The sequence below is a fragment of the Mastomys coucha genome, unplaced genomic scaffold (genome assembly GCF_008632895.1).
Source record: "Mastomys coucha isolate ucsf_1 unplaced genomic scaffold, UCSF_Mcou_1 pScaffold23, whole genome shotgun sequence".
Classification (NCBI taxonomy): Eukaryota; Metazoa; Chordata; class Mammalia; order Rodentia; family Muridae; genus Mastomys; species Mastomys coucha.
This window is the reverse complement of record NW_022196906.1, coordinates 50,198,667-50,208,479: the sequence shown is the minus strand read 5'-3', so window position 1 is coordinate 50,208,479 and position 9,813 is coordinate 50,198,667. Positions and strand designations below refer to the sequence as shown.

The 9,813-nt window shown below is 49.5% G+C and overlaps 1 protein-coding gene across 5 annotated transcripts; it reads right to left on the bottom strand.

Annotated features, from left to right (window-relative positions):
- Positions 1-497: 497 nt before the first annotated feature.
- On the bottom strand, positions 498-6,656 carry Neil1 (nei like DNA glycosylase 1). Of its 5 annotated transcripts, none has more exons than XM_031345896.1 (11): positions 6,363-6,656; positions 5,071-5,331; positions 4,875-4,962; positions 2,890-3,009; positions 2,737-2,800; positions 2,412-2,511; positions 1,926-2,053; positions 1,712-1,739; positions 1,490-1,551; positions 1,148-1,310; positions 498-1,005 (listed from the first exon to the last, which is right to left on the bottom strand). In XM_031345896.1, the coding sequence occupies exons 2-11, from the start codon at positions 5,306-5,308 to the stop codon at positions 935-937; spliced, it is 1,062 nt and encodes a 353-aa protein (XP_031201756.1). In that variant the 5' UTR covers positions 5,309-5,331; positions 6,363-6,656; the 3' UTR covers positions 498-934. The 5 variants fall into 5 exon arrangements, with proteins under 5 accessions (XP_031201756.1, XP_031201753.1, XP_031201752.1 ...); XM_031345893.1 differs by having other exon boundaries at positions 4,875-5,331; positions 6,363-6,473; positions 6,587-6,628; XM_031345892.1 differs by having other exon boundaries at positions 4,875-5,331.
- Between the last annotated feature and the right edge of the window lie 3,157 nt (positions 6,657-9,813).

Genomic DNA, 9,813 nt, shown 5'->3' with positions numbered 1-9,813 from the left:
GTGTTTCCAGGGGCTACACTTCTAAGGTTACCTGTGTGTGCAGGGTCTGGCTTATGGCCTCCATCTCAGATACTGGAAACCTTAGGTGACCATAAGCCAAGGGACTTTGAGATAAAAAGTTGCTCCTGTCAGCAGAGAGATAACAGCTGGAGAGGAGGCCTGGAGCCTACCACTTCCGACCCCCATATCTTCTCACCCCTCCACCCTCAACTAGGAGGGAAGCTGTGGGCAAGTGCTAAGCTGGGAGAACAGCCAACCATAGGCCCTGATGAATCCTGGATGGAAAGAGCTATGGACGGCACCTTGGACTGCCTGGGTCCAGGTCTGCAAAGGGGCTGGCCCTCCAGAGGCAGAATGTCCTCTGATAGTCAGGGCCTTGAGTGTATGTGGGGGAGGGAGAAGAGGCAAGGAATTAAATATATAAATATAGGTAGAGCCATGTATCCGGCCTTTCCAACCTTTCTCATACCTTTCTCATAGCCAGCCCAAGAAGTACCAAGAAGTTCAAATTTACTAGTTTGATAATGGTTTTCACTTGGGAAATGATATACATTTCTAATACTTTGGGAGGCAGAAGCAGGCAGATCTGAGTTTGAGGCCAGCTTGTTCTATAGAAGAGTTCCAAGACAGCCAAGGCTACACAGAGAAACCCTTGTCTTGAAAAAATACACAACAACAAATCAGTTAGCGGAGTGGTGGCTCAGCTCACACCTGTAATCCCAGCAACCATGGAAATGAAGCAGGAAGATTAAACGGGAGTTCAGTGTCTTCTTCAGGTCCATATGTATTCAAGGATAGGACATATGAGGCCCTGCCTCAAAAAACAGTTGTGCATGAAAAGTCACAGGGCCTAGGGCATGCAGCCCTACAAATACAGCTTTTAGGGATTCAGACATTCCCCTAGATTCATAGCATCAGGGAAGAAAATCTCCATCTATGAGGCTGAATTCTCCCCAGCCTCCCTGGGTTGGGTGTCGGGCTTACTCTTTGGGGCTCTGTGGTGGCCTGTGTGGAGAGCAGAGGAGGCAGTGACTATGTGTCCTCCCCCTGTTGACCCTGCATTACCTCCCATCCTCTCTGGAGAGCCACTCCCTGGAGCAGGGGGTCCCCTCTTCCCAGTTAAAGGAAGATACTGAAAACAGGTCACCTGTGCTCGCCTGTCGCCGCCTTCTCTTCCCTTTCTTAAGGGCTGTAGGGGTTTCCTGGTTTTGTTTGAGGCTAGTCCCTTCAGGCTGTTGAGCTATACTCTTAGGATGGTGCTTCCTGGCCCTCCGTGTCCTGGACATGGGCTTGCTTGAAAGAGGAAAGTCCTGGATAGAGAAGATGGTCCTTTTTGGGTTTTCATGTTTACATGTTCATTAGGGCCAACCACTAGCATTCCCCACTAGGCCCCAACCTTCCCATGATGGAAGGAGACAGCTGGGCAGGAGCCTGGCCTGAGAAGTGAGCTGAACAAGAGCATGTGCAGAGGCAGGGTTGGAGGTCATACCTCTTTTCTGTCCTTAGCCCCCAGCTGTGTTTCCTGTGACTTCTTTTTTCGGGATCTGCCCCCTGTGGAATGTTCTGCTGGAACTAGAGAACTCTGGGGCTTCTGCCCCTCTCTAGACTCTTACTGCTGGGTGATTCCAAGGTTGGAGAGGGATGGGAGGATGGGTATCCAAGGCCATGAGTTTTTTCCAGCTCTTTATCTCTTACATAATGAGCTACTTACCTTTGGGTGCCAAGGGTCCGGGATCACCCTAAAATGGAATGGAGACAACTCTGGAGTCAACCTGGTCTGGTGAAGGAGCAGTTCTCCTTGGAGTGGCAAGGCCATATCCTTACTCATCTCTGCATGACTCAGACCTCTAGCTTCTACCTTGTTATCTGAACCCCACCAGCTACCCTGGGGTCTCCATTTGCCAATATGAGTATAAGGCTCAAACCTGGAACCAGATGGTACGGCCATGCCGGTCTCGCAGGGAACTCATGCCTGGCATGCCATAGCACTGAAGCCAGGCTCGAAAGGCAGCGAAATCCTCCTCTCCACGCTCTGGCCCATAGCCTTTGCCCCCTGAGGGACAAAGGAACTGGTCAGAGGTGAGAGGGTCTTGTGGGGTGGGAGGAACAGAGAGCCTGGTTCAACCTGATTCAGGCCTCAGCTAAAGAAACGGATAGACTAAGTCAGGCCACACTGACTGCTCGCACTGTGACTAGGCCTCTGTCTTCCCTGTCTGGGTCCTGGCCTCTCTCCATTAGCAAGGATGAATCTTTGCCCTGCCTGCTGCATGGGAGACTGGTAGAAAGTAGAAACTTGCCAAGAGACCTGGTCTGTTGAACAGACTCCCATCCCTTGAGCCAATACAGCTGTCCAGCATCTCACAGAGGCTAAAGGAGAGGCCACTGGCCATCTTGTCCTCCCCAGGCCTCACCCAGCTGAACCACTTCCTTAGGCACCAAGTGACACAGTTCCAGCAGGTCTGGGTTCAGCAGTTTGGCCTTGATCTTCTGGCTCAGGGTCAGCTCTGGGTTCTGAAGGGGGTATGGGCAGAAACAAGGTGTCACCACAGGGTACTCAGCCTTGCCTCACACACTGAAGGCAATAGACTTCTCTAAGCTTGGCAAGACCTTTAATGTGGTTTGCACCCACTCCCACACACATGGTGAGCTAAGGTAGACACACCTGACTGTACCCACACCCTTGCCACCCACTTTAGCAGGAGAGCCAGCACACATATGCTTGCACACTGTCCTCACCAGCCGGCACCGTTGCAGGGCCTCTAGAACTGTACGGGCCTTCTCAAAAGGGGGGATCTTCAGCCTGGAGTGGTGGGGAGGGCCCATGCTAAGTAGTGGACATGGTCACTCATGTCCCACCCCAGCCATTGTACCCAGAGCCTGCCTGCTGACCGGTACAAGATCTCTGCTCGCAGATAGTTGCCAATGCCATTGAAGAATCTCTGGTCCAACAAGGCCTCGCAGATGGGCCGGTCAAAGGCTTTGTCCGATAGGTTCTGTAGTACGTTCTCTCTGGAGGGACATAGGCTGGGTGCATGAGACCCATCCCACATCCCAGGATAGGGAAGAAGGGCTGGGGAGTCTGTTCCTGAGGGCAAGGAGAATCCCAGCTCCCTCTGGGCTCAGTACTAGTTGGGCAGCTGGAGCCTCAGTTTTTCTATTTGTTAAATGAGAATAACCTAGGATTAAGTTTATTTTATTTATTTATTTATTTATTTATTTATTGTTTTGTTTTGGTTTTTGGTTTTTTTTCGAGACAGGGTTTCTCTGTGTAGCCTTGGTTGTCCTGGAATTCACTCTGTAGACCAGGCTGGCCTCGAACTCAGAAATCCGCCTGCCTCTGCCTCCCAAGTGCTGGGATTAAAGGCGTGCGCCACCACCGCCCAACAAGTTTATTTTAAAAGAATCAAAAACTTGTTCAGCCAGGCATAGTGATTCTCACCTGTAAATCCTAACACTTGGGAGGTCAAGACAAGAATAGAGGAGTGTTTGGGGCCAGGCAGGGCTACATAAAAAGACCCTGTACGCACACACACACATACACACACACACACAAGCCTGGTGTGATATGCCAAGGCATGGCAGCACACCGTAATCCTAACACTGGGAAGGCTGAGACAATAACCCCACTGCCTTGAGGGTGTAGCAAATCCTGGAATAGAGTGAAGTCCAGTCTTAGCCCCCTCCCCCCCCATGCCCCACTCTCTCAAAGTGTGAAGGACCAGAAGGTGGCAGGATGAGTGTGATGAATTCTAGGATTTAGGAAAAAAAAAAGAAAAAAAGAAACTTTGGTACAGTTCTGACCTCTACCTGCAAGGCACCCAGCTGGTGGACTGTTGCAAACAGCTTTAAGGCCTAGCAAGAGACTCAACAGAGCCAGCAGCCAAGTAGCCTATGGTCCCCAACTTTCCAGAAAAGACCAAGCAACAAGAAGCCAGGGCTATAGGCAAGCCAGGAGTCAACTGCTTCTGTAACATCAGAGATGTGACCAAGTCTAGGGCTCCACAGAGGCACAACGTCTAGTCCCAGGAAGGAAAATGACCGTGGCCCAGGTCCACTCCAGGCCTGTATCCCTCAAGTTCTTGCCAGCAAGGCTTTCCTCCAAGATTTAAACAGCTGACTCAGTCTCCATCAACCAAACCCCAGCTTGAAGGTCACTTCCCTAGAGTGGCCATGCCTCCTGTGATTCCCCACCATTGGCCAAAATCTCCAGGGCCCCTCTCTTACCTGTAAGTCATCAGTGTGGTGAACGAAGGGACCACGTTTGCTTTGCCCACTGCTGTCCCCTACAGAGCCTGTCTCACAGCAGAGACTCTTATTACCTCTTTAGAGGCAGGTTCTGGTGACAGGGACAGTCGCAGAGGAAACCCCAGGACATAGGCCAGTAAGCAGCCAGAACAGAGAACCAAAACCTGACTTAGAAACTCAGTCACAGCCGGGCAGTGGTGGCGCACGCCTTTAATCCCAGCACTTGGGAAGCAGAGGCAGGCAGATTTCTGAGTTCTAGGCCAGCCTGGTCTACAGAGTGAGTTCCAGGACAGTCAGGGCTACATAGAGAAACCCTGTCTCGAAACACCCCTTCCCCCCCCCAAAAAAAGAAAGAAACTCAGTCACTAGGCTAGCCTCTCCCCACCGTGCAGGCTTGTTTCTTAAGTACTATGAAAGCCCTCTGCCTTCCTTGATGGCCTGGGGGGCACCAGGAAGCAAAGTGGGCTGCAGAGATGCAGCACAGCCTGATGCTGTTTCTGTGTTCTCAGACCTTCGGCAGGTCTCCCTCCTTTGGACTGCCCTGACACGATCTCACTAGATGGACTGAGGCTTAGTAGCTGCTGGGATTTGTTTCTTATTAGTCTGGTGCTCCACATATCCGGTCCTACCTGAACCGTTCATACTCCAGCAAGACACAGGGTCCACGGCCTGGCTGCCATTCACCCCCAGGGTCCCAGTGGCCAAATCGACGGATGTCTACGAAGCAAAGGGCAAGCCGTGGGGCAGGTGGGGCTGTATAAAAACGTAGATGAGCGTGTCGTGGCAGTGCCTCTGCGGGTACCAGCTGGAAGGATCCAGACATACCAAAGCGGAAGACAAGGGACAGTGGCTGCTGAGGGGGCTGGGACCCAGGCAGGGGACTCAGTGTCAAGCGCAGCTCCTTGCCTCGAGCTAAAGCTGAGATGTGGTAGGCACTGCTCTCAAAGGGCACCTCCGGATTTCGGCTGACAGAGGACTTCTCCACACACCCACCAAACACCAGCCCCTTACAAGTCTCATTCACAAAGTGGCTGGCCAGGTGCAGCTCTGGGCCCTCTGGCATTCTGGAGGAGGAATAGCTGGGCCCTGTAGTAGGAAGAGGACAACAGGTCGTGCCCGAAATGTCTTGTTTAGTTTAGTTAAGAATTATCACCAAGTTTTTACAGAGGAAAAGTCAGAGACGCAGAGAGGCACAGGGCCATATAAGATAGGCAAAGAAATGGTGGCCTGGCCACCCATCCAAGGTACTGGGTACCAGGGAGCTGAAGCTGTGAGGCAGCACAGCAGTCTCGCTCACTAATGCTCTCCTTCCATGGCCTCCACGCCTTGCTTTAGAATCCAGTTCAGATCCTTGCTGGAGCCTATTACCTGTGCCCCTCAAGCTCCCCTACCCACCCACAAACCTGCTCCTCCCCAACTCCTGGCCTTTGCCCTTACTGCCCCCCATCCCACACACAGTAGGAAGTTTGAAGGAGGCCTTCTTTCTCCCTGATCTTCACTTAGGAGCTCCCAAAGTTCAAAACTTCTCAGCACCTGTTCTGGCCTCTACCTGATGGCAACCCAGAGGCAAAGCTAGGACCATTCATCAACCACAGCTTAATCTGGCCCTGTATCTGTCTAGCATCCGTGGAGGTAGAAACTCAAATGTGTGTTGGGCCAATGGGACTGACTGCCATGGACACCCGCCAGAACAGAGAGGATCGCTCCCAGCTGCCTTCTAGTCAGGACAGGAAACAGAACTAGGAGAAGGGAATGCTTCATCCGTGCACGGGCTCATAGACCCCAGGGAGGACCGGGCTCTAGTTCTTTGTTCTCAACCCCCAACTCTACCCCCTACCCCGACCCCGGTTTGCTACTTGCAGGAGCTGAGGCGAAGGTAGGTGTCCAGAAGACTAAAGTAGAACTAGATAGTAGAACTATCTAAAGTAGACGCTTTGGGGGCTTGGCACCAAAAAGGTTCGATTTCCGGAAAACCTTCAGAGTCCTAGTTTTGCGAGGTGTGCGATAGCACACACCCCCAACAAAATTTTGGGTTCTCCGTCTTTTCCGGGCTCCCAGATCCGTTAGATCTTCAGCTCTACTGAGGACCCGAATAGCTCCCCATCAAAGATGGATACCTGCTCTGGTTGCTGCTCAATCTGGAGCAGCCTGTAAGGGGTTAATCTCAGCTGTCTGCCGAACTTCAGAGCACGCTGGGATGCTCTCGTACCTCCTGGGAAATGTAGTTCCTTAGGCAGGCGGCGCAGGATGGAATGGAGTTCCTTAGTTATGAGAATCCCGGGTATTAGGCAAGCTTTGGAGCAGTCCCGTGACCCGGAGGTGACGAAAGAACCCGTCTTACGGCGAGCAGAGCCTCGGTCAGAACTGCTGCCTGGAATCGCAGCTGCGTCTGCAGTTGAAGTCACCAGTTAGCCTGGCCAAGATTGACACCAACAGCCGGAAACAGCACTATGTAGAATCACATGCATCTGCTGTATGCAAGACATACACAGGTGCATAATAAACAGTCCCTGGGGACCCAAGATAGCCGTGTCAATGAACAGTCAGATGTAACATATAAACAACTTTATCACTGCCTGCGTGGTGGGGTGGGGGCGGGGGACGGGAAGTGCATTCGACAATAACACAGGGGCTTCTCTCTGGGGCAGCATTAGGTAAAGTTAGGAGTTAGGTACAAAAGTTTGGTCTGACTGTCACAACCTCAGACAAAAAAAAAAAAGTGTAGACAAGATACCTTTTGCCAGGTACAAGGGATCAATTCAAAGTGTAGAAGCTGAGGAAGTCCTATGTGGCTGCAGCAGAGGTGGGTGATGGTGGGTAGACTAGGTGAGGACAAGAGGAGAGAGAAATATTGGTGGGGTTGAGCCTCAAAAGTCCCTGGGAGGTGGAAGCAGCATTATTAAAAAGTATAAAAGAGAAAGAAAGCCTCTTCAGGAGCTCTTCAGGAGCTTTGTGCTGACCAACAGCCTTTTACTCCTCCAGTCACCCATTTATTCATTTCTTTTGTTTGTTTGTTTGTTTGTTTGTTTGTTTGTTTTTCGAGACAGGGTTTCTCTGTATAGCTCTGGCTGTCCTGGAACTCACTCTGTAGACCAGGCTGGCCTCAAACTCAGAGATCCGCCTGCCTCTGCCTCCCAAGTGCTGGGATTAAAGGTGTGCGCCATCACTGCCCGGCTTATTCATATCTTAAACTTTTTAGGAGAGGAAGGTTAAAGAGAGGGTCTTGCTATGCATTCTTCATTGGCTTGGAACTCAGACTGGCCCCCAGCTTACTCTGATCCTCTTTCTTCTGCCTCCTCAGTAAGAACTGGGATGATAGGTATGGACCACTGTCGTGGTTTGAATAAGAATCACCTCTATAGGCTTGTATTTTTAAATACTTGTTCCCCCACTTGGAGGAACTGTTTGGGAAGGATTAGGAGGTGTGGTCTTGTTATAAAAGGTGTGTCATTGGGGATGGATTTTTGAAGTTTCTAAAGCCTAAACCATTCCCAGTTAGCCCTACCCCGTGCCTTCTTCTTGTGTCTCTACAAGTAAACTCTCAGCTACTGCCAGCACCATGCCTGCTTTCCCATGCTCCTGGCCATGATGGCCACATACTCACCCTCTGAAACTGTAAGCCCCAGCAAACTCTTCTATAACTTTCCTTGGTCATGGTGTTTTGTCACCAAAATAGAAAAGTAACAAGACAACTACTATGAGTGGTTGATTTTGAGTATGATTTTTGAGTATGTTTTTTTTAAAAATATTTATTTCTTTTTTTTATGTATGTGTTTGGCTACATGTATATATGTGATCCATGTGCCTGTCTGGTGTACTCTGAGTCTAGAAAAAGGAATCAGATCTCTGGAACTAGAATTATAGATTGTTGTGATCCACCATAGGGTGCTGGAAACCAAAATCAATCGGATCCTCTTGTCCTCAGGAAGTGCTCTTGTCTGCTGAGCTATATTCTCCAGACCTGGATGAAGGGACACATACACACACACACACACACACACACATACACATATTTTTCGAGACAGGATCTCACTATATAGCCCTAGCTGACCTGAAACTTACTCTGTAGATCAGGCTGGCCTCTAACTCAGGGATCCACCTGCCTGTGCTGAGATTAAAGGTATGTGCTGCCACCCCTGGCTGAGAGTGACAAAACCTGGTAATTACACAGCTGCTCTCCACACTCAGGAGCTGACTCAGAAGCACACTTACAGCAGCCATAAAGAGGAGACCATCTTAGTGTGCATCCATGGACACATAGTTTTAAAACATGGCATATCTACTGGGGCTGGTGCGGTAGCTCGGTGGTTAAAGCACTACTGTTCTTCTCCTATTCATGACAAGCATAGTGGGTTTAGTTGTTTTTCTCTTTCATGGCATGGAAAAGTAACTTATTCTTCTGAAGCAGTGGTCATCTTTGATGCTTTCTGCCTCCATCTGCTAACATAAACCTAGTCCTGGAAGCTTCTAGTCTCCATACAATCAATCTTATCTAGGCCTAGAATGTTTTCAGCCTCTGAGACTTACTGCTGAGTAAACTCACCCTTTTTAGTTCTTTCTGAACTCTAGCTGGCTGATTCAACTCAGCTGTTCTGGCTCAAACTCCTCTCCAAGCTGACTGATTCAATCTAGCTTCTCTCACTTTCTTACTGAATTGCTCTGCTTGGCCTCAAACTAACTCTGGCAATCTGTTCTAATCTTCTGGCTCCTTTTCATTCTCTGGCTCATTCTATCTTCACATGTGTCTAGTTCACTCTTTCTCTGCAACCTGTCTCTGTACAACTGTTTCATAAAACTGTCTCCTGCTCTCTCTGCACTGCCTCTTAAGTAGCTTCTCTTTCTTCTCTCTTCTCATGAGAGTTGGGCATGTCCTATTCTGTCAAATCTTTCTCTGGTTCATCACTTTTTCTGCCACTCAATTAGACATCTTTTCAAATGTGAGTGCTTTCTTTTACAAAGTAACTTTACTTTTTATTGTTTGGGATTAAAGATGTGTACTAAGGGCATGTCTGTATTCCAGCCAGAGAGATTAAAGGTATGTACTAAGGACCGAGCCATACTACAACTAGAAACAGGCTTTTTTCAGTAACTAACACAATCTCGGGGTTCACAGTGTGATCAAATATCCTGTATAAGACCATGACCAAGCTTGGTTTCCAGCACACACACGGCAGCTCACAACTGTAGCTCCAAGGGGATCTGAAACTTCTGGTCTCATCATGTTCAAGCATGAACTAGCAACTCACACACACATGAGTTGGGGAGGGAGATAATAAAAATAAGTCTTGGGCTGGTGAGATGGCTCAGCAGGTAAGACCACCAACTGCTCTTCCAAAGGTTGTGAGTTCAAATCCCAGCAACCACATGGTGACTCACAACCACCCATAATGAGATCTGACGCCCTCTTCTGGTGTGTCTGAAGACAGCTCCAGTGTACTTATTTATAATAATAAATAAATCTTTGGGCCGGAGTGAGCAGGGACAAGTGGAGTCTACGGGAGCAAGCAGAGGTCTTAAAACGTCAATTCCCAACAACCAGATGAAGGCTCACAACTATCTGTACAGCTA

What these genes read in the sequence shown, in the direction of transcription:
- Neil1 (XM_031345892.1), bottom strand. Translation starts at nt 5,308, where the DNA reads ATGCCAGAGGGCCCAGAGCTGCACCTGGCCAGCCACTTTGTGAATGAG. An exon ending in CTGGAGTATGAACGGTTCAG is followed by an intron (nt 3,010 to 4,874) that starts GTAGGACCGGAT and finishes ATGTCCCTCCAG; the next exon opens with AGAGAACGTACTACAGAACC. An exon ending in CCCTGCAACGGTGCCGGCTG is followed by an intron (nt 2,512 to 2,736) that starts GTGAGGACAGTG and finishes TACCCCCTTCAG; the next exon opens with AACCCAGAGCTGACCCTGAG.